Raw genomic sequence first — 25,868 nt, 5'->3', positions numbered from 1 at the left:
ACTAACTGGCCTGTAGTTACTCGGATCACTTTTTTTTCCTTTCTTAAAAATAGGAACTATATTAGCAATTCTCCAATCATTCGGTACTATTCCTGAGTTTACAGATTCATTAAAAATTCTTGCTAATGGGCTTGCAATTTCAGGTGCCAATTCCTTTAATATTCTTGGATGAAGATTATCTGGGCCCCCCAATTTAGTCCCATTAAGCTGTTTCAGTTTCGCTTCTACCTCTGATATGGTAATATCTACCTCTATATCCTCCTTCCCATTTGTCATGCTACCATTATCCCCAAGATCCTCTTTAGCCTTATTAAAGACTGAGGCAAAGTATTTGTTTAGATATTGGGCCATGCCTAGATTATCTTTAACCTCCGCTCCATCCTCAGTGTTAAGCGGCCCCACTTCTTCCTTCTTAGTTTTCTTCTTATTTATATGGCTATAGAACCTTTTACTATTGGTTTTAATTCCCTTTGCAAGGTCCAACTCTACTCGACTTTTAGCCTCTCTCACTTTATCCCTACATCTTCTGACCTCAATTAGGTAGCTTTCCTTGCTGATCCCTCCCATCTTCCACTCCCTGTATGCTTTCTGCTTCTTCATAATCACCTCTCTAAGATGCTTGCTCATCCAGCTTGGTCTACAACTCCTTCCTATGAATTTTTTCCCCTTTCTTGGGATACAGGCTTCCGATAGCTTCTGCAGTTTTGATTTAAAGTAATCCCAGGCCTCCTCTACCTTTAGATCCATAAGTTCTTCAGTCCAATCCACTTCCCTAACTAATTTCCTTAATTTTTGAAAGTCAGCCCTTTTGAAATCAAAAACCCTAGTTGCAGATTTATTTTTGTTAATCCTTCCATTTAGTTTGAACTGAATTAGCTCATGATCACTTGAGCCAAGATTGTCCCCTACAACCATTTCTTCTATGATGTCCTCACTACTCACCAAAATTAAATCTAAAATGGCATCCCCTCTAGTCGGTTCAGCAACTACTTGATGAAGGAATCTATCAGCTATCGCATCTAGGAAAATCTGAGCCCTATTATTATTACTAGCACTGGTCCTCCAGTCTATATCTGGGAAGTTAAAGTCTCCCATGATCACGCAGTTTCCATTAGTATTTACTTGATTAAAGACATTAAAAAGGGCTCTATCCATATCCAAATTAGATCCCGGAGGTCTATAGCACACCCCAAGCACTATCGTAGGAGAGGCTTTACTAGTTTTCTTCCCCAATGTAATTATTGCCCAGACGGACTCTGTCTTATCCATTGCATCGCTTCTTATTTCTTTACATTCTAACTCATCATTGATATACAATGCTACTCCACCCCCTTTACCTTTGTTTCTGTCTTTCCTAAACAGCACATACCCTTCAATACCTGTAGTCCAGTCATGACTACTATTCCACCATGTTTCTGTTATCCCTATAATATCTGGTTTCACTTCCTGCACCAGTAGCTCTAGTTCCTCCATTTTGTTACCTAGACTCCTTGCATTGGTGTACAAACATCTTAATTTTTGCTGTTTGGCCTCGCTCACATTTTGTACCCTATTAGGCACAGTCATTCTACAGTCAGTATAACCTATTAGACTAGTATCCACACCGCCCTCGCTCCTTATATACATTCTCCTACCCATGGCTGTATCCTTTCTTACTTCATCTTCTTCCCTCTCAATGCTAAAATCTGGCGTGGAGATTTTCTGGACATCTCCCATCCATCTCCCCCCAATTCCTAGTTTAAAGCTCTCTTTATCAGTTGTGCCAGCCTCGATCCTAGAAGTCTATTTCCTTCCCTACTCAGATGAATTCCATCCCGAGAGAACTGACCTCTGTCCGTGAATGCCTCTCAGTGGCCATACATCCCAAAGCCCTCCTTATAGCACCACTGCCTAAGCCATCTGTTGACAGTCATAATCTTGTCAGACCTCTGTTGCCCTTCTCTAGGAACAGGAAGGATCCCGCTAAAGATCACCTGAGCCTCAATTTCCTTAAGTGTCTTCCCCAGCCTAGCATAGTCTCCCTTGATACTTTCCAGCGAGAATCTGGCTGTATCATTTGTTCCCACATGAAGGATAATTAGGGGATTCTTTCCTGCTCCCTTGAGGATCCTTTTCAACCTCAGGTCTACATCCCGTATCTTAGCACCCGGAAGACAGCACACCCTTCTATTCTCAGGATCAGCTCTAGTTACAGGCCTGTCTATTCTTCTCAAGATGAAAACTAATTTTTATGCCTTTTCTATTCTTTGTATGTTACTTGAGATAATATATTTTATAATTTGAAAGAGCAAAATGACCTCCCTGTCTCTCTAATTCTAAACTAATTATAAGACTAGCAATGCAGGGAAAATGATTAAGGGGTAATGAACACAAAGTGCCAAATTATGGTTTTGGAAGTGAAGCGATGAAAAGAAAGGGATTTCAAAATAAAGTATCACAAATGTACGTATCTACATGTATATGAAAAAATGGTCTCCTGGAAATATGGTTAAAGTTCATTACAAGGGAAGTTCAATAACTGTTTAAAATCAATAAATTATTAGAGAAAACTGACAGTAAGAAAAGTTCTATCAGACACTTAACCACATATGATTTTATAAACTGGAAAGCATTTTTAAAAATTAATTATGCTGTTGAATACATTTGACTTAGATCCATACAACATTTCAATATTTTAAAGCCATTTATATATATAAATGACTAAATAATTAGCCGTGTGTTTGTGAATGTAATGTATTTATTAAGATCCCTGCTAAACTCTGCAGATCAAAACAAGGTAAAGAGGATGCCCTGCAATTCTAAATGAAATCCTTTCTAGTTAAAGCACAAAGAAAGATCAATGTCTAAAAACAAAAGGTGTCGTCTAATTTGCATTATCTTTCTAAGGTCTTAAAGATGGATATTCTACATTTGCTTCATGTCTATAAAATATATTGAGTAGAAAGATTGTCCTCATGCTGATCACAGCCTGTTTCAATAGCCAAAAAGTCAAAACATAATTGGCTGAAGTTGCATCTTGCTATGGTCAGTGCAGTAAGATAGAGAAATGGCACTGCCCCATGTATCCTCTACTGCTGGAATTCTGCTGTCCCAATCCAGATTTCATGGGGTAACAAAGGGAAGCACTGTGGAGTCCACTGTGCCACTGTTCTAAAAAGGAACACTACTGTGTATCCCCTTCCAGTGTTTGTTGCTGATGGCAGCGTATCGATAAGCCCCTTCCACCCCCGTTTGTCAGATCACTGTGATTTGTGGCACTGTCTCTAGATAAACTACCCTGCTGCTTTTGTGATGGGGAAGAGGCATCCTATGCCCTCTTTCCCCATCTATGGCATCAGTGGATAGTATCTAGTTCACTGCATAGTGTTTTCAATACAGTATAAACTATTACTGCTCTAATACAAGTTTGCAGTTCCATTGAGTTCAACTACCTCGCATGAACATCTGAGGTTCTGGGTCAATATATCAACCCAAAATCTTACATATTTTACCAAAAAAGGGAACTACCAAATTTTGTATTTTTAACATTTGGCTTGTATGTTGTCAGTTTATTAAATTTTCTCTGTCTCGTTCATTTAGATTCTGAGCTCTTTGGGACAGGGACTGTCTCATACTCTGCTTTTGTACAGAGCCTATCATAATGAGAACTCAATTCTGATTGAGCCTGCTAGGTGCTACCTTAACAAAAATAACAACAACATATGATATACCCCACCATTCACCACATAAATAATAGAAGTCCCTATTCAGTATCAAAGCGCATGTTTTGATGCCTATGGGACAAAGGATGTGCTCAGACACAAGGTGGAGGAATCAAGGAACATGCTAGTGCATGTAGCACATTCTACTCAAAGATGACACCTTGTGCAGCATATGCACTTTTGTGAATCACATTACCTACCATGGAAGGATTGTTTGCATATGTAACTCATGCCTGTGTGGTGGGGCACCCTATCTAGCTCTAGTGGCACCCAGCCCATCTAGAGATTGATGAGTCTGCTACAGCCACATGGCTTTTAGCTCATGCAGTAGAGACTCATACACTAAGCTTCAGAAGTCCCAGGTTCGATCCCACCTGCCAGCGACCAGGCTCTGTCAGTTTTACAAGGGGGGGCTCATCCAGGATATCAACTCAAAAGTCTTTGAAGCTCAGGGCGCACTTCCTCAGCTAGGGGTAGTATGTAACCCATGCCTGCTTGGTGGGGCACTCTGTCTCCCTCTAGTGGCACCTAGCCAGCTAGAGATTGATGAGTCTGTTACTGTCCTGGTTAAGAGCCATGTGGTTTTTAGCTCATGCAGTAGAAACTCATGCATTTAGCTCTAGAGGTCCCAGATTCAATCCCGCCCACCGACAATTGGAGTATGTTGGTGTTACACATACATGCCAGGCAAGAGACAACCCAATGGTAGTATAAAACATGTGTCAACAATGGGAGAGGGGGCTGCTTTGGGATATGGATGGGCTAGCACAGGGGTCGGCAACCTTTGAGAAATGGCGTGCCAAGTCTTCATTAATTTAAGGTTTTATGTGCCAGTAATAAATTTTACATTTACAGGGGCCCCCAATAGAACCCCAGACTGGCAGCGGGCTGAGTGGGGTCGGCAGCCAGGACCCCGGCTGGCAGGGGGTCGGGCGGCTCGGACCCCAGACCAGCAGCGAGATGTGCAGGGCCGATGGCTGGTATCCCAGGCCAGCAGCAGGCTGAGCAGGGCCAATGGCTGGAACCCCAGCTGGCAAGAGGCCGGCAGCCAGAACCTCAGACCGTCAGCGGGCTGAGAGGCGTGGCGGACAGAACCACAGCCCTGACTAGGTCTGACTAAAGAAGAATTATTTTGAGACAGGATCTGAGGAAGACAGCCTACTGTCTTCTGAGGACCCCACACAAACTCACTGTAAAAGTCATGCTGGGGTGAGACTGGAAGGGGTTTGTTGCGAATGCCAGGAGCCAGAGATGCAGTGCTATGTGCCATGGAGATTTTGGGCAGTACAGGTGCCCCTGTAAACTGGGGAGAGGCTACTGTCACATAGGCAGCCCTTCAGGAGTGTCTAAGCTATGTTGGGACCTCTGCAGCACCCGGAGCAGTTCAGAATTAGGAGGATGCAAATGTGACTTAAAGTCACCTTAGGAACCCCACACAACTCCCTAGGCAGAGCACAGACTCTCCCCTCTACAAACTAAGGCCTTATGTATATGACAAAAGGCAGCAGATGGTTACAAACAGATATGGAGAAGACAACAGTGAGAGAAAAATAATACAAACAAAAATAAAAATTATTAAAAAGTCTCTCCTATCCACATCTCTTTATGTACAAAGAAAAATATCTGTGAAAGACCTTACCAATATATCTTTAATTTTATCAATTGGATCAATCTCTGGCATACTGTTTAAAGTGATTTGGTTATATATTTAGTTTATATCCACCAAAGCATTTGATGCCCATGTGATTGCCAGCTATGTAGCTGTGTAACACTGACAGACCCCGGTCACTGGAGGGTGGGATCGAACCTGGAGCTAAATGCATGAGCCTCTACTGCATGAGCTAAAAGCCACATAGCTCTTAGCTAATGCTGTAGAGCAGAATCATTAATCTTTCTCTCTCTAAGTGGTCTCGGTACCACTAGATGGGACAGAACACCACACCCAGAAGGTGTGTGCATTACAGCTGCATTCCTTGGTACACATGCTTCAAAATTTGTTGGTCTTCCATGCTTCAAAATTTGTTGGTCTTCCATTGTAACAATATGTCGATAGCAAGAAAGCCACCAAAACTGAACCAGTGCTGATAGAGGTGATTGCTGGGTTTGGCTTAGAACAGCCTCATTTTTGATCTTGTCCTGTCAGTTGGTAGGGAGCAGCTGAAGAAACCAACAAGAAACTAAAATGTCAATCTAGTGTTCTTCAGCCTTCCTTAATGCCCATATTTCACTTCTGTTCAATAGCTCTGGTTCAACTGGGGTTCTATAATTTCCCATTTCCCAGCAAGCTTGATATCCCAATGTCCCCACAGAGGTTGCTGAAGGGCTGAAACATTTGTCATTTACTGGATTCCATTTTTACTGTATTTATAAAACCTAAAGATGGTACTCTCTTTCTGTAGAACTCCTGGTGCTGAATGCTGGTGTAATGAAAGCATGCTAAATTTACACACATTTGGATTGGTGCATGATGATGATATTTGATATTAAAAGGCCCTGATCTCTATGTCTCTCTACGCTGCTGTACTAAAAGAAGCAGAAATACAGCAAAAGGTTTGTTGTCACTTCTTGGGGACTGAAATAGTTTGGGCTTTGGTTTTGTTCCAGAAATGGAAGCTTGCATTGTACCACAATGAAACAACTGGAATGAGAATTAAGTGTCAGTGAATACTGCTGGTGTCTCTTTTATTGGGAGTGGGAATTTTCTTGATCCTTCTCTTGATCCATTTGAGGCTTCTTTCTGGCAAATAGATTAAGACATAGCTCTCCACAAAGACAGAAACTTTCCAAGTGGTAAGTTCTTAAATAACAATATACCTGAAATAAATAATATCAGACAAACAGCAAGTTGCCATACAACAACTTTGTTTCAGAGTAGCAGCCGTGTTAGTCTGTATTCGCAAAAAGAAAAGGAGTACTTGTGGCACCTTAGAGACTAACAAATTTATTAGAGCATAAGCTTTCGTGAGCTACAGCTCACTTCATCGGATGCATTTGGTGGAAAAAACAGAGGAGAGATTTATATACACACACACAGAGAACATGAAACAATGGGTTTATCATACACACTGTAAGGAGAGTGATCACTTAAGATAAGCCATCACCCACAGCAGGGGGGGGAAAGGAGGAAAACCTTCCATGGTGACAAGCAGGTAGGCTAATTCCAGCAGTTAACAAGAATATCAGAGGAACAGTGGGGGGTGGGGTGGGGGGGAGAAATACCATGGGGAAATAGTTTTACTTTGTGTAATGACTCATCCATTCCCAGTCTCTATTCAAGCCTAAGTTAATTGTATCCAGTTTGCAAATTAATTCCAATTCAGCAGTCTCTCGTTGGAGTCTGTTTTTGAAGCTTTTTTGTTGAAGTATAGCCACTCTTAGGTCTGTGATCGAGTGACCAGAGAGATTGAAGTGTTCTCCAACTGGTTTTTGAATGTTATAATTCTTGACGTCTGATTTGTATCCATTCATTCTTTTACGTAGAGACTGTCCAGTTTGGCCAATGTACATGGCAGAGGGGCATTGCTGGCACATGATGGCATATATCACATTGGTAGATGTGCAGGTGAACGAGCCTCTGATAGTGTGGCTGATGTGATTAGGCCCTATGATGGTATCCCCTGAATAGATATGTGGACAGAGTTGGCAACGGGCTTTGTTGCAAGGATAGGTTCCTGGGTTAGTGGTTCTGTTGTGTGGTGTGTGGTTGCTGGTGAGTATTTGCTTCAGATTGGGGGGCTGTCTGTAAGCAAGGACTGGTCTATCTCCCAAGATCTGAGAGAGCGATGGCTCGTCCTTCAGGATAGGTAAGTCTTGAGTCTTTTTCATTTATTCAAATAATGAGTGTTTTTTTTGCATCTTAATCTACTTCCCAGTAGGAAGAAACTGAACCACAGAAATGGAACAGAACTACTAGATTATTCAGTCTTTCCCCCTCACCCACCATCAGTTGAAGTGTGCTCTTTAATGTACACTTATCAGTTTAAATCCAGTTTAAGTTTTTTAAAACTTTATTTATTTAGATTTTTTTCAATTGTGTCTACTGAATTCTCTACATGCACTAAAAAGGTTGCATGCTGAATTAATAATCAAAATGTATCAATACGATAGTAGAAAAATAGACCTCCCAAAATATCTGCCCAAACCTAGAATTAATTCCACCCCATCATTCATCAGTTCCCTAATCAATCCTAAACCTCTGAAAAGTCTGGGGAGACAAATGAATCTCACTGCATGTACTGAGGTCACTACATCTGGACTGCGGTGGACTAGGAGGGCAGGAAAGGGTAAAATAAATTTCAAATCAGAAGACCCTTCACACCAAGAATGACCTGCTCCCAGACCCCTCCCATTTAAACCAGGAGACACTTTAGCTCAAAATATTCAGATGATCAAAACTGCTCCTTTATCACAGAGAGAAAGAAAGGCAGTTTCTCAAATAGCTAGGACTCAAAACATTTAGAACTTCATATGTCAAATTAACACTGCAGTCATGACCTAAGCACACATCACATTGGGAGCTTTCAGCCTCAGGAGTCAAAAACCTGCCTGGATGGTGTCTTTAAAGAATGCACTCTATGGGAAATCCTGTTTAATAGGCAAGGTGCCACAGTCTGTAGTAGCTGCAGTTTCCAAACGGTGTGAGGATGTAGCCCTGTTAAACAATGCAGTAAATGTCATTTTGAGGTGACAAAGTCACAGACAGCCTTGATGAGGTCCATATCTCTTCCCCATTTAAAAAAAAAAGGAGACAACCTTCTTATGAAGTGCAATTGATAAAAGCATGCTTGGCAGACTACTCAGAAGCAGCTGGATATCCAACAGCTCCCCTAGATTATAAACCCAAGCAAGAAATGGTGGGCATAAACCCTCACTCAGCAGGCCAATATATTTTCCCATTTTGGCCATTTTCCCCAGTTTCTTCCATCTTGTAAGTATTACTTCAGGGCCACCTGGGTTGAGTCTCTACAGAGGATTGCTTCAGTATGTGTCATCTGGTCACCCTTTGCTGGCGATACCCTATATGCTTTATCTCTACTAATTAGATATGAATACTTAATTGAAATACTGATAGCATTTCATAATTAAACAATATTTTCAGGACAAATGCAAACATTGTAGAAGAGAGCAAACCTTCAGTTCATCACAAAATTCTTATACTCTAGACTCAGTTTTCCACAGCACAAGTAAAATTTTACATAATCAATAAGAAATAAGATTATCATTAACATTGTCATACATTTCACACACAAAAATTAACATATCAACACGTTGCAAACTCAAGTAAACCTAACACAAGTGAAGTGGGGAAAAACAGAGACACTATATTAAGTCTCTATTTCTTTGCATTTCAACTTTTTTGACTGCCGCTGAAAACATCTGTTCAATGTGCAGTGGCAGCCAAAAAAGCTAACAGAAGGTTAGGAAAGGGATAGATGATGAGGTAGAAAATATCATAATAACACTATATAAATCCATGGCAGTACTTCACACGATGCAGTCAACCTGTGGAACTCATTGTCAGGGGACATTATGAAAGCCAAAAGTATAACTGGGTTCAAAAAAGAATTTGATAAGTTCATGGAGGACAGGTCCATCAATGGCTATTAGCCAACATGGTCCAGGACACAACCCCATGCTCTGGGTGTCCCTAAACCTCTGACTGCCAGAAGCTGGGACTGGACAAAAGGGGAAGGATCACTCAATAATTGCCCTGTTCTGTTCATTCCCTCTGAAGCATCTGGCACTGGCCACTGTCAGAAGACAGGATACTGGAGTAGATGGACCATTGGTCTGACACAGTATGGTCGTTCTTATGCTCTTATGCTTATTCCTGCTACATTAAATGAAAGAACATGGTCAAGTGTTCAAGGGCTACATAAATGGCCTCAATACAGAGGTATTTCTCAGTATGCAGTCTCCTTTTAACTTTTCTTCAGAATCCATCTTATTGTTGCTTCTCTTATCTTGTCTAGCAATTTCTTAGCATTATTTTGTCTTTATATGTTTAAAAGTGTTCACTACAGGTAACGTAAAGATTGTTTCATACCAAACGGCCTCTGTCATTCCCTCTTCCCAAAAAGACCCTGTACCATGGTTGATTCCTTTATTTTACTCTCTCTGATTTATTTGGAGAGATCTGGAAAGAAAAGTAAATTGGATCGTCTTCCTTCCCCCAAATAGTTTGCTTCATTTTCCATGCTGGGCTTAAAATTCTTTCCCAGTTTTTTACCTCTGACAAAATTATGTAAGGTATCTCCATCATCCATCTGCACAATATTACAGAGGGAAGAAATATTTCTATGTACAACAAATCCTCCTAAATCTAACTCAAAAGATACAGCTAATCACATTTCATCAGAGCCAAGACAATCTGGATCTTCCCTACCTTTAGAAATCTCTAGAATCCTAAAGATATGGGGTCTAATCAGATTTTCTAGATGTTCTAAACAGGGTTCTATTATAAAATGTTATAAAGACACTACAAAAGTTTCCCAATTACTTAGAAATCTAGGTCCCTAATTATTTGTAAGTGATGCTATTCCAGCTAAAATATGTGCTGCAAAACTATTACTGCCCTATTCAAGATCATAAAAAGGTAAATAAAATGTAGTTTCTGGTTAAAGGTACAGATGGCTAGTTGCATAATGTGGGCTACTCATATCTGGAAGATTAGGAATAGTAACATTAGGTCAAGTGAAATAATTCTTAAAAGAGAAACCTACTATTATCATGGAAGTAAAATACAGGCTGTTGTACTACAGATTTTTATGTTTTAGCTTTTGAGAACTGTTGACTTTTTGAAACCTCATTGAAATTTATATCATAATCTGAAACATTAGAAATTTCATAATAAACTCAACACTGATTTAACAATAAACTCTATGCAGTTTAAACTTTTTTTAGGATTTCTTTTGTACTCACCAGGGGCTCTGCCATGATGATGCGAATTTTGCGCTCAGCCTGAGTCGTAAAGTTAACAAATAAGCTCTTCAGGACATATTCGCCTGGTTTACTGTCTGGGTCAACACTGATGGGCAACATGGCTGGAGGTCCCTTTTCCCTTTGTGTGCCAGAAATAGGTGGAACTGGTGGTTTGATGTATCCGTTACCAACTGGAGAGGCTGAAATGTACAAGGAATATGTTTACTTTAGGCAACACCAGCATGTTTTAGTTTTCTAAGACTATTCTAATGTCTTATCAGTGAAACAAAGCAACAGATTAGATAATACTTAGTCCTGCCTTGAGTGCAGGGGACTGGACTAGATGACCTCTCGAGGTCCCTTCCAGTTCTATGATTCGCTGATCATCAGGCAAACATACTATGTAAAAATAAATATTGAAAATAACTTGTACACTTGTTCAACAAAAATGTGAAAGTTTAAACTAGGTTCTATGGTCAGTACATGACTAGATTGCCACAAGAAACTGTAGATGACATCTTATATCTTATGACTGAGTACAGTTTACGTTTCATGTTTCACTCTGTTCTGTCTTTTACATGATGAGACCTGCCATCACTCAATGCTCTTAATAACATCCAGTTTCTTATCATCTTATCTTCCATGCAAGATCTCTATTACTCGATTGTCAACTAGTCTCTTTATTGTTATACAAAATGCTCAAATCCCACAGACGTCAGAAGTATAACTATTTTTGTGTGTGTTAAAAACAGAATATAGAGTGCCTGATTTTCCTCTCACTTGTAAATCAGGAGTAAGTCCAGTGAGTTTCACCAGTATAAACCATATGCGAAAAGAGTCAAGCCAGTGAGTTTCACCAGTATAAACCATATGCGAAAAGAGTCAAGCCCCAAATATTTTCTCTGATACTGAACATCTATTATTTTATCAGTTTACCTGAAAGGACAAAACACAGTTGTTTTATTAACATTATTTATCAACCTCATAAGCATGATGACAATGTGCACTGTATTTAGCTCTGCTTCTGTTTCTTATAACAAACCAGAAGAGAAATAAAAGCAAGTGCCAATTCTGTTTTTCTATGCATGAGAACCCTAAACTTAAATTCCCAAACTTATGCCAGAAGAGGCTTAGTCCTCTCTGGGGAAAAAGTGACATGTTTGATCTTGTAGTGTGATGCTGGCTGCATCCCCTGCTGTTCACTTTCCAGTTGGTATAAGAAGTGGTATTATGAGCAGCTCTTGATGGAGCAGATCATCTGCTACTCCTGCTGCAATTCAGGTGTCAGAACACTTTTGAGCAGCTGTGGAGGTGGGGTAGAGAGATTTAAAAAATGATAAAATGTACAAGGCTGATATCACTTCCCAATCTTGCTGCAATCATCAAGAGAAAAACAACCAAAAAGCACATGCATCTCTTTTGTGTGCATCTTACCAGGTTAGAAAAAAATGAGAACTGCAAGTACAGAAGCAGATTTTTCAGATACCCAGTGATGGATATCACACATCTAAGATTAGAATCTGGCTCTTAGCATTCTATACCATATGGTCTTCTGAGACAAATTTGGTATCTTCTGCTGAAAGTTATTTTCAAATATTAACCATCTGAGTTTACCATAAGAATAGATGATATTTTATATGTTTAACATCCTGTTTCTAAAAGATGCTAAGCATCTTCAACTCCCAATAATTTCAATGGCATTTGAGGATGCACTGGACCTGGCAGGCTGCGCTCAGAACCTTGCAGAAATAAGCCCACATTTTTTGCACTGAAAATTATGGAAACTGCATGCAGAATAGGGAACAGATAGTTGTCTTGCAAAATTCCATTTTTAAAAGACCACTATATATCATGTATATGCTAGACAGAAGTAAATTTACTGTTCTGTGTATGACAGAATAGCCATTACTCTTAATGGGTTAAATATCCAATCCATATTGCAGTGCAGTGGGAATGAGCCTCTTAATTAACAAGATATGAGATCACATACAGCTCTAGTACAGCTATCACCAATTATTTTCTCCATCTAGCTTAACTTTCCATAAAGCTTACATTGATTATTGACTGTTAAAACATAATAATGATAATTAAGCTATGCTGGGAATGTGATATTGTGCATATAACAAATCATAAATAGAGCACTTCTACATTTTTGATACAAAATTGTTTCTAAAACAGGACTGCCTCATTTACTTCAGCTAGTCTAAACAACAACAGACTTCTAGTGTATGAAGAAGAGAACATTGAGCGAAGAGTATAACTACAAATTCCTCTCCCATCATCATTTAGGATGGTATTATGAGGAATAATGGGGTGCAACTGAAAAAGGGAAAATTTATTTTCAATATCAAATTTATTAGATGATGGAAGTGTCTCCCAAGATATGTATAGAACCTCTGTCACTTGAGTCCTTTAGCAATGAATGAAACACTTTTGTGAAGCTCTTTTCTGCAAAGAGATTATGTAAAATAGCATTGGGGTTCCAGGTTTATTGTGGCAATTTCTGACATTAAACTTGTTTAGTTTACAAGTAAAATCATTTTCTAACTGCCAGGTTCACATATTCAGTCTCAGGTCTGAAAGGCAACATAACCACCATTAAGAAGATTTGACAACTCAAATTCTATCCTAATTTATACCTGTGCAACTATTGTATGCAATTTCCGCCTTTTGTTGCATCTGTTGACACTTAACATTAAAAAGGTTGCAGAGCAGTTTTTAAACTAAGAGATGGGGGAAAGCCGATTGCTGCAGAGGCGCAGGTGGATTGGACAGAGATTTCTCTTAGAGAAGAGTCTATTGATAGAGATTCTCTAGGTTTTAGTCAGGAGGAGGGGATGAAAGAGGATAAAGTATGGGCCAGATCAGATGAGAAACATTCACATAAAGAATCTGACACATTCAGAAAAGGGCAGACAAATAATCAGTGACAAGTTTTTGAAGTGCTTGTACACAAATGCTAGAAGTCTAAATAATAAGATGGGTGAACTAGAGTGCCCCGTGTTAAAGAAGGACATTGATATAACAGGCATCACAGAAACCTGGTGAAGTGAGGACAATCAATGGGACACAATCATTCTGGGGTACAAAATATATCGGAAGGACAGAACAGGTTTTACGAGGGCCGGGGGGAGTGGCATTATATGTGAAAGAAAATGTAGAATCAAATGAAATAAAAATCTTAAATGAATCCACATGTTCCATAGAATCTCTATGGATAGTAATTCAATACTCTGCTAAGAATATAACAGTAGGGATGTATTATCGACCACCTGACCAGGACAGTGATAGTGACGATGAAATGCTAAGGGAGATTAGAGAGGCTATCAAAATAAAAAAGTCAATAATAGTGGGGGATTTCAATTATCCCCATACTAACTGGGTACATGTCACCTCAGGATGAAATGCAGAGACAAAATTTCTCAATACTTTAAATGACTGCTTCTTGGAGCAGCTGGTACAGGAACCCACAAGGGGAGAGGCAACTCTCGATCTAGTCCTGAGTGCAGCACAGGATCTGGTCCAAGAGGTAACTGTAACAGGACCACTTGGAAATAGTGACCATAATATAATAACATTTAACATTCCTGTGGTGGGAAGAACACCTCAACAGCCCAACACTGTGGCATTTAATTGCAGAAAGGGGAACTATGCAAAAATGAGGAGGTTAGTTAAACAGAAATTAAAAGGTACAATAACTAGAGTGAAATCCGTGCAAGCTGCACAGTCACTTCAAAGATACCATAATAGAGGCTCAACTTAAATGTATACCCCAAATTAAAAAACACAGTAAAAGAGCTAAAAAAGAGCCACTGTGGCTTAACAACCATGTAAAAGAAGCAGTGAGAGATAAAAAGGCAGCTTTTAAAAAGTGGAAGTCAAATCCTAGTGAGGTAAATAGAAAGGAGCATAAACACTGCCAAATTAAATGTAAAAATGTAACAAGAAAAGCCAAAAAGGAGTTTGAAGAACAGCTAGCCAAAAACTCAAAAGGTAATAACAAAATGTTTTTTAAGTACATCAGAAGCAGGAAGCCTGCTAAACAACCCCTGGAAGATTGAGATACAAAAGGAGCACTTAAAGACGATAAAGTCATCACGGAGAAACTAAATGAATTCTTTGCTTTAGTCTTCACGGCTGAGGATGTTAGGGAGATTCCCAAACCTGAGCCGTCTTTTGTAGGTGACAAATCTGAGGAATTGTCACAGATTGAAGTGTCACTAGAGGAGATTTTGGAATTGAGAAATTTAACATTAACAAGTCACGGACCAGATGGCATTCACCCAAGAGTTCTGAAAGAACTCAAATGTGAAATTGTGGAATTATTAACTATAGTTTGTAACCTGTCCTTTAAATCAGCTACTGTACCCAATGACTGGAAGATAGCTAATGTAACACCAATATTTAAGAAGGGCTCTTGAGGTGATCCTGGCAATTACAGACCGGTAAGTCTAACGTCAGTACCGGGCAAATTAGTTGAGACAATAGTAAAGAATAAAATTGTCAGACACATAGAAGAACATAAATTGTTGTGCAAAAGTCAACATGGTTTCTGTAAAGGGAGATCGTGTCTTACTAATCTATTAGAGTTCTTTGAGGGGGTCAACAAACATGTGGACAAGGGGGATCCAGTGGACATAGTGTACTTAGATTTCCAGAAAGCCTTTGACAAGGTCCCTCACCAAAGGCTCTTGCGTAAATTAAGTTGTCATAGGATAAGAGGGAAGATCCTTTCATGGATTGAGAACTGGTTAAAAGACAGGGAACAAAGGGTAGGAATAAATGGTACATTTTCAGAATGGAGAGGGGGAACTAGTGATGTTCCCCAAGGGTCAGTCCTAGGACCAATCCTATTCAACTTATTCATAAATGATCTGGAGAAAGGGGTAAATAGTGAGGTGGCAAAGTCTGCAGATGATACTCAACTGCTCAAGATAGTTAAGACCAAAGCAGACTGTGAAGAACTTCAAAAAGATCTCACCAAACTAAATGATTGGGCAACAAAATGACAAATGAAATTTAATGTGGATAAATATAAAGTAATGCACATTGGAAAAAATAACCCCAACTATACATACAATATGATGGGGGCTAATTTAGCTACAACTAATCAGGAGAAAGATCTTGGAGTCATCGTGGATAGTTCTCTGAAGATGTACAGAGGCAGTCAAAAAAGCAAATGGGATGTTAGGAATCATTAAAAAGGGAGAATATCTTATTGCCCTTATATAAATCCATGGTACGCCCAGAACTTGAATACTGCATACAGATGTGGTCCCCTCATCTCAAAAAAGATATACTGGCATTAGAAAAGGTTCAGAAAAGGGCAAATAAAATGATTAGGGATTTGGAACGGGTCCCATATGAGGAGAGATTAAAGAGGGTAGGACTTTTCAGTTTGGAAAAGAGGAAACTAAGGGGGGATATGATAGAAATGTATAAAATCATGAGTGGTGTAGAGAAAGTGAATAAGGAAAATATTGTTCCCATAGTATAAGAACTAGGGGCCACAAATGAAATTAATGGGTAGCAGGTTAAAAAAAACAAATAAAAGGAAGTTCTTCTTCACTCAGTGCACAAGTCAACCTGTGGAACTCCTTGCCTGAGGAGGTTGTGAAGGCTAGGACTATAACAGGGTTTAAAAGAGAACAGGATAAATTCATGGAGGTTAAGGCCATTAATGGCTATTAGTCAGGATGGGTAAGGAATGGTGTCCCTAGCCTCTGTTTGTCAGAGGGTGGAGTTGGATGGCAGGAGAGAGATCACTAGATCATTACCTGTTAGGTTCACTCCCTCTGGGGCACCTGGCATTGGCCACTGTCGGTAGACAGGATACTGGGCTGGATGAACCTTTGGTCTGACCCAGTATGGCCATTCTTATGTGTGGCATATTGTGTCAAATATTTGCATAATAAAAGAGTAAAAAGAGTGACCCAGCAATTGGAACTTCATTGGCAACTCTGCTGCTGATCTGTGAACCAGAATGGAATCCATAATGTTGGCTCTGTAATGCTGATCTCAGTAAAATAAGTGAGAACTTGCATTTGTCACTACAGTCAACAGACCGTACTGTTTACTCAAGGGAGCAGATTTGCACAGTTACTTTTCACTGTAAAACCACACTTTAAGAATATATTGTAGGGACAAGTTTTCCATTTGCAGAAGGACAGACAAAATGGAGCAAGAACTTTTTACTACTAATTACTTTGGTCATAATTTTCAAAGCTGGTTGCCTGTTAGCATCTTAAAAATATATTTAGGTTCCTAAATTAAGGAGGCCTAATTTTCATAAGTGCTGAATAAATGCAAACATCCAGTTTTAAAAATTTTGTCTTCTGATTTGTAAGAAAAACTGAAAGACATTTGCATCCTCTACGCTTTGTAATAAGTTTTGAAGTACCTATATATACAAAGAAAAAACTGTCTTACATACAAAAAACTAGATTAACAGAATATAAAGTTTGTAAAGCCAAGCATCCAACATTTAAGAAATGCCAGAATTAAGGTACCGGTGTAACAGTAATGTGATTCCCTTGCACTTATGCATGATGCTATAGTCATTAATTATACGGCCACATACTATCCTACTAAAATACTATGATGACAGCATCATAGAAAATCCTATGGGAAATTAATTCTGTAGTAGGTACAGGATTTGGATGGTATGCAGTAAATAATGCAAAGGGACACACAATAAATGACAAGGATAAAACAAAATATTTCATTAGCATTCAGTGAGCACCATCCATCCTATGCACTGCCTGGTGTATAGTCCTGTGGGAAAAATAGTATGTGATCACATAACTTTAGATTGTATCAAAATGCATAAACACCAGGGGGCTGATTATAGGTTGCAGGGGCAACCTTAATCTTGGCATTTCCTAACTTTTGAGTGCTTGACTTTGCAAACTTAATGTTTAACATAGGTTTTTTGCAGTTTTATTTTTTACACATATATGCACACGCACACGTGCACAAACAAAACACCTGCCCCTGAAAATCCGTACAAGATATCACCCTTATCAGATCATCCCAAAAATATCTCCAACATTTCAAGTGAAATTCTAGTCCAATTTTGTAGAGAACCACCCCCATTAAGCAACCAGTTTTTCTTGGTACTTTGAGTTATTGCTTAAATTCTATCATACCTGAAAACCAATGGTACCCAGAAACATTAATCCTTCCCTTTCTAACACTTTCACTTAGACCAGGTTATAACAGCATAGCATTTTCTTTAAATGTGAGAAAGAAATATTATGGACATTGCAATGAAATATCCACATATCCTTTTGACCCTATGCCATTACTGAAAACTGGATAACTGCATTAAAATGTATGTTAAATCACTGTTAATTCTTTTCATGTTATAAACAATTTGCTTTTCTGATGTGATGAACAATTACTATAGTAAGAGTTCTAAGAAAGTACAGTAGCTTTTAAACATACGTATGCAGTAAGCTGATGAAAAGTGAGGAGTACAAAACTAAATTATGCCATTTCCTCAGTACTTGTACATTATATTATAGAAACTTTTCTTCAAACTCAAAGATCAAGCAAAACAACAGAAAAATCAATCTAGTATGTGCAAGTTAAAAACTTGCAACACAGTGGGTACAATTTTAGCAAAACACTGTTAGTGACTTCTCATTATATTTAACAGGAAAAAGAATACATTATTTTCTTTAACTTAAGAGTGCCAAATTTTGAATCTAACACCATACAGGCTAATGAGACACACTAAAACACAAAGTGCCAATGTTTTTATACCTACCAAACTCCTTTATAAAACTGACCACACTGAATCTTCTCCAACAGGCTATTGTAATATCCATGAGCCTGAAAATAACTGAGAAGTTCCAATTCTCAAAACTGTTTTCTTACTAAAATGGAGAAAGAAATTACTTGTTTCATGATCCTGTTTCACACTTTCACTATATGTCTTTCTTTGACATCAAGGCAGGCATTTCATTTAGGTTTTTTGGGTTTTAAATAGGCAAGTGCTGAAGTTCGAGCAGGCCTCCCGATCGGATCAGGCTTTCCATAACCAAAGGAGTAATTTTTAGCTTCAGCATATGATGATGACCTACAACTTGCAGAGTGGCTGCATGTCTATATTTATCCAAAAGTACATACTATACTGACAGATTAGTGAAACTACTTCAAGCACTCCAAGAACATGAGACTGGCTAATGCAGTTCGGCATAAACAAACCATGTGTACCAAATATATGTATTATCACACAGTTCAAGCTGAAGGCATTTAGTAAAGAAATGTTAAGTACAGAAAGAATACAAGATGGGTGATAAAACCTTTGTTTTGTAACTAAGGTCTTTTGGCCACAAGTACAAACAGTTTACATTCCTTGAGACAAAATCAACACAGTATCCTTTTTCTATGCCAAAGAGCCAGTGAGAAACCACACATCCTTAAGGAAAATTACACAGTGAACATCTACTGGAATAACTCTTAAGGAAATGTGTTTGGTTTTAAAACTATAATTATAATATTAAAAAAGACACACAGTATAAACCAAATTGTTAAGAACTTAATTTATAAGGTCAAGTACATAGCAGCAAGGTTGACAAAAGAAAGCTTTTATGCTCTTTAAAGAAAAACCCTTCCATATCAGTGATAGACTGTCAGGCAAGGAAAATAAAATTCAAGGCTTAAAAACAAACTGAAAATGTAGTAGATTGATCTTATTTTAGTCACAGGAACTGGTCAGGGACAATGTATTTGTACAGACACAACTAAGATTTTTATACATTTTTGTTAATGTAAATGTTACTTTGCATCATTAATTTACATCGTTTTCAGGCTCAAAAAAGGCTTTATCAATACAGATCTAAAATTAACAATGACGTGATACTCTTAACTAACCATTTAAACAATGTATCATATGAAGAAAACACACCTAAAGCACTATTTAAAAACCCACATGATGTTATATTGACCAACTAAGACTGCTGAAGTTGAGTCTTATAGTATTACTCTCAACCCTGTGGGTTTGGGATTTTTTTGCAGATTTATCCTTAAATGGGTGAAATTCATCTTTGGAAAGAGGGCCAGCACAAGTTCTATGCACCAGCTAATGTCACACTTTGAGGGACAAAGTGGAATTTATGTGCTGTAAAGGCCTTGGCCTTAACCTCTGCACAAGAATCAATTTCACCCAAAATGAATATTTGTTTGTAGATTAAATTTGGCATTTGTTTTAAACATTTTTATAATTCGGGGCAAACTGGCAGCAGCACGTTCTGCTAAATGCAAAATCACCATTTACATCCTGAGTTCATTGTATGTGGGCGATATGTATTCAAAAGGTAATCTCATACTCTTGTTCCCTAGGAGAGTACATTCTGCAATCTGAAATGCAATGGGTTTTCAGTGTTAGAGAAAGGAAATGATGTCCATATTGTATGTGCTTTTGGCCTACACACAAAGCAGCTTGCACACGGAACTTAGAAGATGTTATATGTCATACCCGCCTACTTGTTTGCATTCCTTTCAGTGAATGGTGTTAAATGCTATTCTGGTAAGTGGAGGTGTCTGTGCATTCATCCCCTCTCTTTATCTATTCCTCAAGTGCTTATGACCTTGTTTTGGACCAGTTATCTTTCTTGACAAGGACGACTGGACATGGGGCTCCACAGTCCATCAAAATCTCTCCTGGTTCAGCCACAGGAATCACTAGAAAATGTGAATTAGTGTTTTCCCCCCGAGCACTGAGCATGCTGTCTCCCCAATATCCCAGATCCTTTTTGGCCTCAGACTGAGATGGACTCAATGTTAAAATCTGACCCACAGCACAGTAGTACATTAGACAAAATGTTGTACAATGGTTGTAGCAGAGAACAGAACATCAGGAGTTCTAGGTCTTCTCCAGCCATTTAATCTCTCTTTAGATCAGTTTTCCCCACTGTAAAATGAGGGTAATTATAATTCCTACCTTAAAGGAATGCTGTGAGGTTAAATTAACTGTAACTGAAGAGTTGGGCTCCTCAGTTGAAAGCCCATAGATTTTTTTTCTTGGATTGCTAGCCTAATCGCTTGTACATTTTTGTATGGCTTGAATTTCTAACTGCAGATGTTCAAGCCACAGTCATAACATTCCTCTTGCATTTCTACCTAAAAGGCAAGTGAGGACCAGTGATATTCATATTGAGGCTTATGAGCCGCAAGTAGCTCTTTAAAGCGTCTCCTGCTGCTCTTTACAGGACATATATTAAAACACTGTGTGATATAATTATTAACCAATCTAAGTTATTAACCAATCAGGATGCTTTTACTATGTTAGAGCATAAGCTTTCGTGAGCTACAGCTCACTTCATCGGATGCATTTGGTGGAAAAAGCAGAGGAGAGATTTATAAATCTCTCCTCTGCTTTTTCCACCAAATGCATCCGATGAAGTGAGCTGTAGCTCACGAAAGCTTATGCTCTAATAAATTTGTTAGTCTCTAAGGTGCCATGGGTACTCCTTTTCTTTTTGCGAATACAGACTAACACGGCTGCTACTCTGAAACCTTTACTATGTTATTAACCAATTAAGTTAATAACAGTTCAAGTTGATAACTTATTTGTTGTGAGAAATATATATAAAATGAAACAATGAATTCACACTATTGTGGCTCTTTTGGGTAATACTGAATGCTAATTTGGCTCCTGAACCACGGAGGTCTAAGAGTAGCAGCCATGTTTAGTCTGTATTCGCAAAAAGAAAAAGAGTACTTGTGGCACCTTAGAGACTAACAAATTTATTTGAGCATAAGCTTTCGTGAGCTACAGCTCACTTCATCGGATGCATTCAGTGGAAAATACAGTGGGGAGATTTATATACATAAAGAACATGAAACAATGGGTGTTACCATACACACTGATCACTTAAGGTGAGCTATTACCATCAGGAGAGTGGGGGGGGCCCTTTTATAGTGATAATCAAGGAGGGCCATTTCCAGCAGTTGAAAAGAACGCCTGAGGAACAGTGGGCGGGGGGTGGGGTGATAAACATGGGGAAATAGTTTTACTTTGTGTAATGACCCATCCACTCCCCATCTCTATTAGGCTTGAATTCTCCCCAGATGTTGTTAAGCCTTTTTCTTCTAGGAGGTCCTTTATTTAGGTTGGGGAGACTTTAGGAAGGGTGGATAGGATGCGATTGCCAGAAGGTAGGAGGAACTCAACTTTCCTTCATCCAGACAGCTCTGTAGCACTACCTAGTCTCCTCTTCCAATAATTATTTTAAAAAATGTTTTATATTGTATCCTTTATCTGGATAGAAACTTCATACTTTATAGTTTTAATATGAATAACTGAAATTATAGTTATCGCTGAGATTTCTAATGAATGTAGTTTTGAAGACAATTTGCGGAGACATATTCTACTATGGGAGAAAACCAATTTCAAATCTTTTGCAGTTTATAGAACAGATACATCTTTTTATCTTCTATAGATGTTTAAACAAAGTGTTATTAGTTAATATTTTTCATATACCTTTGTTTTTAATTAAATAGACGAGTCCATTTTGGATTAAAAATTTGTACCTTAATTCTCTTTTTGCTTAGCATAGAAACAATATTTCAAGACAGTCTGTTCTCTTTGCTGACAAATTTTATTATTGATGTAGTTGGCTCCAACAGAAACAAGAAACTGCTGTTTCAAAATATGATTAGCATAGTAAAGCATGAAGTGAGTCTGACAGGAAAAATGTCATGAAGTTACATATTCAAATGCAGAAAAAACCCCAATATTAGCTTTGTCAACTTTTTACAGTCTTTCCTTCCTATCTTAATATTTAAAAAAAATGAGGTATACTTTTATAGATGTTGTCTACAGTGGCAGTGGTGTATAGGGTATGTGTAGCAACACACTGCAGTGAAAAGCAGGCTGTGTCCGCACTGCTGTGTATAGATACAAGCCGATGTGAAAGGCTCTGGCAGGCGGAAGCAGCAGGGAAAGGCTCTGGCAGCTCCCTGCAGCAGGGAAAGGCTGCATTGGTGAAAGGCTCCAGCAGTGGGGAGCTGCCAGAGCACTCCTGGACATGTGTGCAGACTTAACACCCTGCTTCTCACCGATGTAGCCTTTGTGGCTTTCGTCAATGACAAGCTCGAGAATTTTTAAGAAACTATAAAACAATAAAGTTGCCTAAGATTCTCTCTTTAGGGTCCTTAAGAGAAAGGGATTCAGTGATCACTTTATCAACTAGGATTAAACTGCTCGACACCAGATCCCCCTCCTGGGTGATCATCAATACTTAGAAACAGTCTCATTACAGAAAGGAACAAGGCAGGGCTGCCCACTATCCCTGTTACTCTTCAACATAGCACTGGAACCGCTAGTAAGCACAATTTGGGGCTGTGCAGATATAACAAGTATGAAGATCATAATAGAATCATGGAGGGATGGGGAGAAAGGAGGGTTCAACACTGTAAGCAGAAGCGGCCTCTGGAAAATTCTAGAAAAGTTTGGCTGCCCCACCAAATTTGTTAATACCATATATCAATTCCATGAAGATAGAACTGGTCAAGTACTCTTAGATGGTGGCCTCTCTAAACCATTCCCCATATCTATTGGGATGAAACAAGGCTGCACGCTAGCCGTGGTTCTCTTTAGTTGCTACATGAGGTACAGAACTGATGGAAAACTCTTCAATGACCAAAAGCTTACTGCAAAGACAAAAGTAATTAAGAAATTCATATGTGAACCCTTTTTATGGATGACTGAGGTCTACTTAGTCACAGTGAAAGTGACCTACATCTTACCTTTGACAGGTTCTCAGAGGCAACTAAGGAGTTTGGACTCACAATTAGCCTGGAAAAAACTGAAGTCATCTTCCAACCAGCCCCATCAATCACTAGCAAAACCTACTTTGCTTCACTCTTCTCACAAAAAATAACATGTGAACTGATGACTAGCAAAGTTACCATAGACAATAAAGGAGAAGAGATGCAAATCAGGATAAAAAAAGAGCACATCAGAGATCTTCTGACCCATTTGAATGAATTTAAATCAGCAGGGCCGGATGCATTCACCCAAGGGTACTGAAGGAATTAGCTGAAAAAATCTCAGAGCCATTCGCAATAATATTTACAAACTCATGGATCACAGGAGAGTTCCAGAAGACTGGAGAAGGGTTAATGTAGTGCCCATCTTTAAAAATGGGGAAAAGGAGGAGCTAGGGAGCTACAAATCAGCCACCCTCACTTTGATACCAGGGAAGCTACTAGAGCAATGTATAAAACATTCAATTTGTGAATTTCCGGAGGATGAAGGGGAAATCACTAGCAGCCAGCATGGATTTATCAAGAACAAATCATGCCAAACCAGCTTATGCTCAAATAAATTTGTTAGTCTCTAAGGTGCCACAAGTACTCCTTTTCTTTTTGCGAATACAGACTAACACGGCTGCTACTCTGAAACCAAACCAGCTTGATTTCCTTCTTTGACAGGGTAACTGATTTGGTGGACGGGGGAATGCAGTGGACATAATATACCTGGACTTCAGCAAGGCTTTTGACTATCCCACAGGGCATACTGATAAGTAAGCTGGAGAAGTGCAGTCTCGACAGAACTACCATTAAGTGTATATATTATTGGTTAAACAACCACAAACAAAGATTAACTATTAATGCAATGATGTCAGATTGGTGGGAGGTCTCAAATGGGGTTCCACAGGGATCTGTTCTTGGGTTATATAACATCTTCAGTAACGACCTGGATATAGGAATAGAGAGCACACTGATCAAGTCTGTAGATGACACAAAGCTAGGGGGAGTTGCCAATACTTTAGAGGATAGAGCTAAAATTCAGAGAGATTGTGATAAATTGGAGAACTGGGCTATAGACAACAAAATGAAATTTAACAAAGACAAATGTCAGGTGCTACACTTAGGGAGGAAAAAACAAATGCACAAATACAGAATGGGGGGAAACTGGCTTGGCAGCAGCACTGTGAAGAAGGATCTGGGAGTTGTGCTAGATCACAGCCTCAACATGAGTCAGCAATGCAATGCTGTTGCAAAAAAACCCAACAAATACAATTTAGGTTACATTAACAGCAGCATAGCATGCAAGTTATGGGAGCTAATAGTACCACTCTACTCGGTGCTGGTTAGGCCTCAGCTGGAGTACTGTGTCCAGTTTTGGTCACCAATGTATAAAAAGGATGTAAAGAAATTAGGAAGGATCCAGAGGTGAGTGACAAAGATGATTGAAGGGATGGAATGCAAGCCATACAAGCAAAGGCTGAAGGAACTGGGCATGTTTAGTTTGGAAAAGAGGAGATGGGGGGGGGGGAGATATGATAGCTGCCATAAAAAAGATGGGAGAAAAGTTGTTCTCTCTTGCATAGAGTGCAGAATAAAAGGCACTGGGTTCAAGCTACATCATAGCAGATCTAGATTAAATCTCAGGAAAAACTTCCTAACTGTAAGAACAGTAGGACAATGAAACAGATTGCTTAGGGAGGTTGTGGAAGCTTCTTCACTGAAGGTTTTCAAAAGGAGGCTGGATAACCATCTGTCTTGGATGGTTTAGACACAAAAAATCCTGCATCTTGGCAGGGAGTTAGACTAGATGAACCTTGCAGTCCCTTCTAACTCTATGTAGTAAGTGGTGGGACCTCAAGATATCCCAGAGGTTGCAGTAGAGAGAGTGACGGTGGAGCAACTGACGATGGAGTGAGCGAGCAGTGGTGGAGTGAGTGGCTGGTGGTGGAGCGGCTGATGGTGGAGCAAACGTCCAGGAGCAGAGAGGTTGATGGTGGAGTAAGTGGCGGCAGAGTAGCCGATGATGGAGCGAGCCATGGTGCATTCCTCCCTCCCTGCCAGGTGGGAGATGAATTTGTGCGAATGCACCTCTGAATTCTGGGTCTTCAGTGACCAAAGACAACAACTGTGAGTGGGGTGCAGTGGAGGGAGAGAGGACAATGATTATTGAAGCTCAGTTTAGATGGACTGGTCATGTTATCACTATGGGGGAATGACAGATTCCCCCCGAAATTCCTCTATCGTGAGCTGAAATTCAGAAAGGGCAGGAAGGGCAGTCAACATAAATACTTCAAAGACACTCTTTAGCAGAATCTCAACTCAAATGGCATAAATATTGATAAGTTCAAAGACACATTCAAGGACAGACCTGAACAGAGAGCTACTATCAATAAAATTTCTAAACACTTTAAAACAGATGCGAAAAACTAATTGAAAAGGGCTGAGCATCATGCCATGTCTTCAGTGGGAGAGTATGCATTC

At 39.2% G+C, this 25,868-nt stretch overlaps 1 protein-coding gene across 7 annotated transcripts in view; it reads right to left on the bottom strand.

Moving 5' to 3' along the window:
* FRY (FRY microtubule binding protein) overlaps nucleotides 1-25,868 on the bottom strand; it is a 374,481-nt gene that overhangs the window by 222,973 nt on the left and 125,640 nt on the right. For 6 of the 7 annotated variants that reach the window (XM_038411093.2, XM_043504385.1, XM_043504383.1 and 3 more), the window contains exon 2: nucleotides 10,623-10,822. In XM_038411093.2, the coding sequence (XP_038267021.1) occupies nucleotides 10,623-10,742 (120 nt within the window). In that variant the 5' untranslated portion in view covers nucleotides 10,743-10,822. Of the gene's footprint in view, nucleotides 1-10,622; nucleotides 10,823-18,393; nucleotides 19,020-25,868 lie in introns of those variants that run through there. The other variant, XM_043504384.1, reaches the window with a different exon arrangement.

This window comes from Dermochelys coriacea, chromosome 1, assembly GCF_009764565.3.
Source record: "Dermochelys coriacea isolate rDerCor1 chromosome 1, rDerCor1.pri.v4, whole genome shotgun sequence".
NCBI classification, from domain to species: Eukaryota; Metazoa; Chordata; order Testudines; family Dermochelyidae; genus Dermochelys; species Dermochelys coriacea.
The sequence above is the reverse complement of the archived record's forward strand: the minus strand, read 5'-3'. Positions and strand labels throughout refer to the sequence as shown.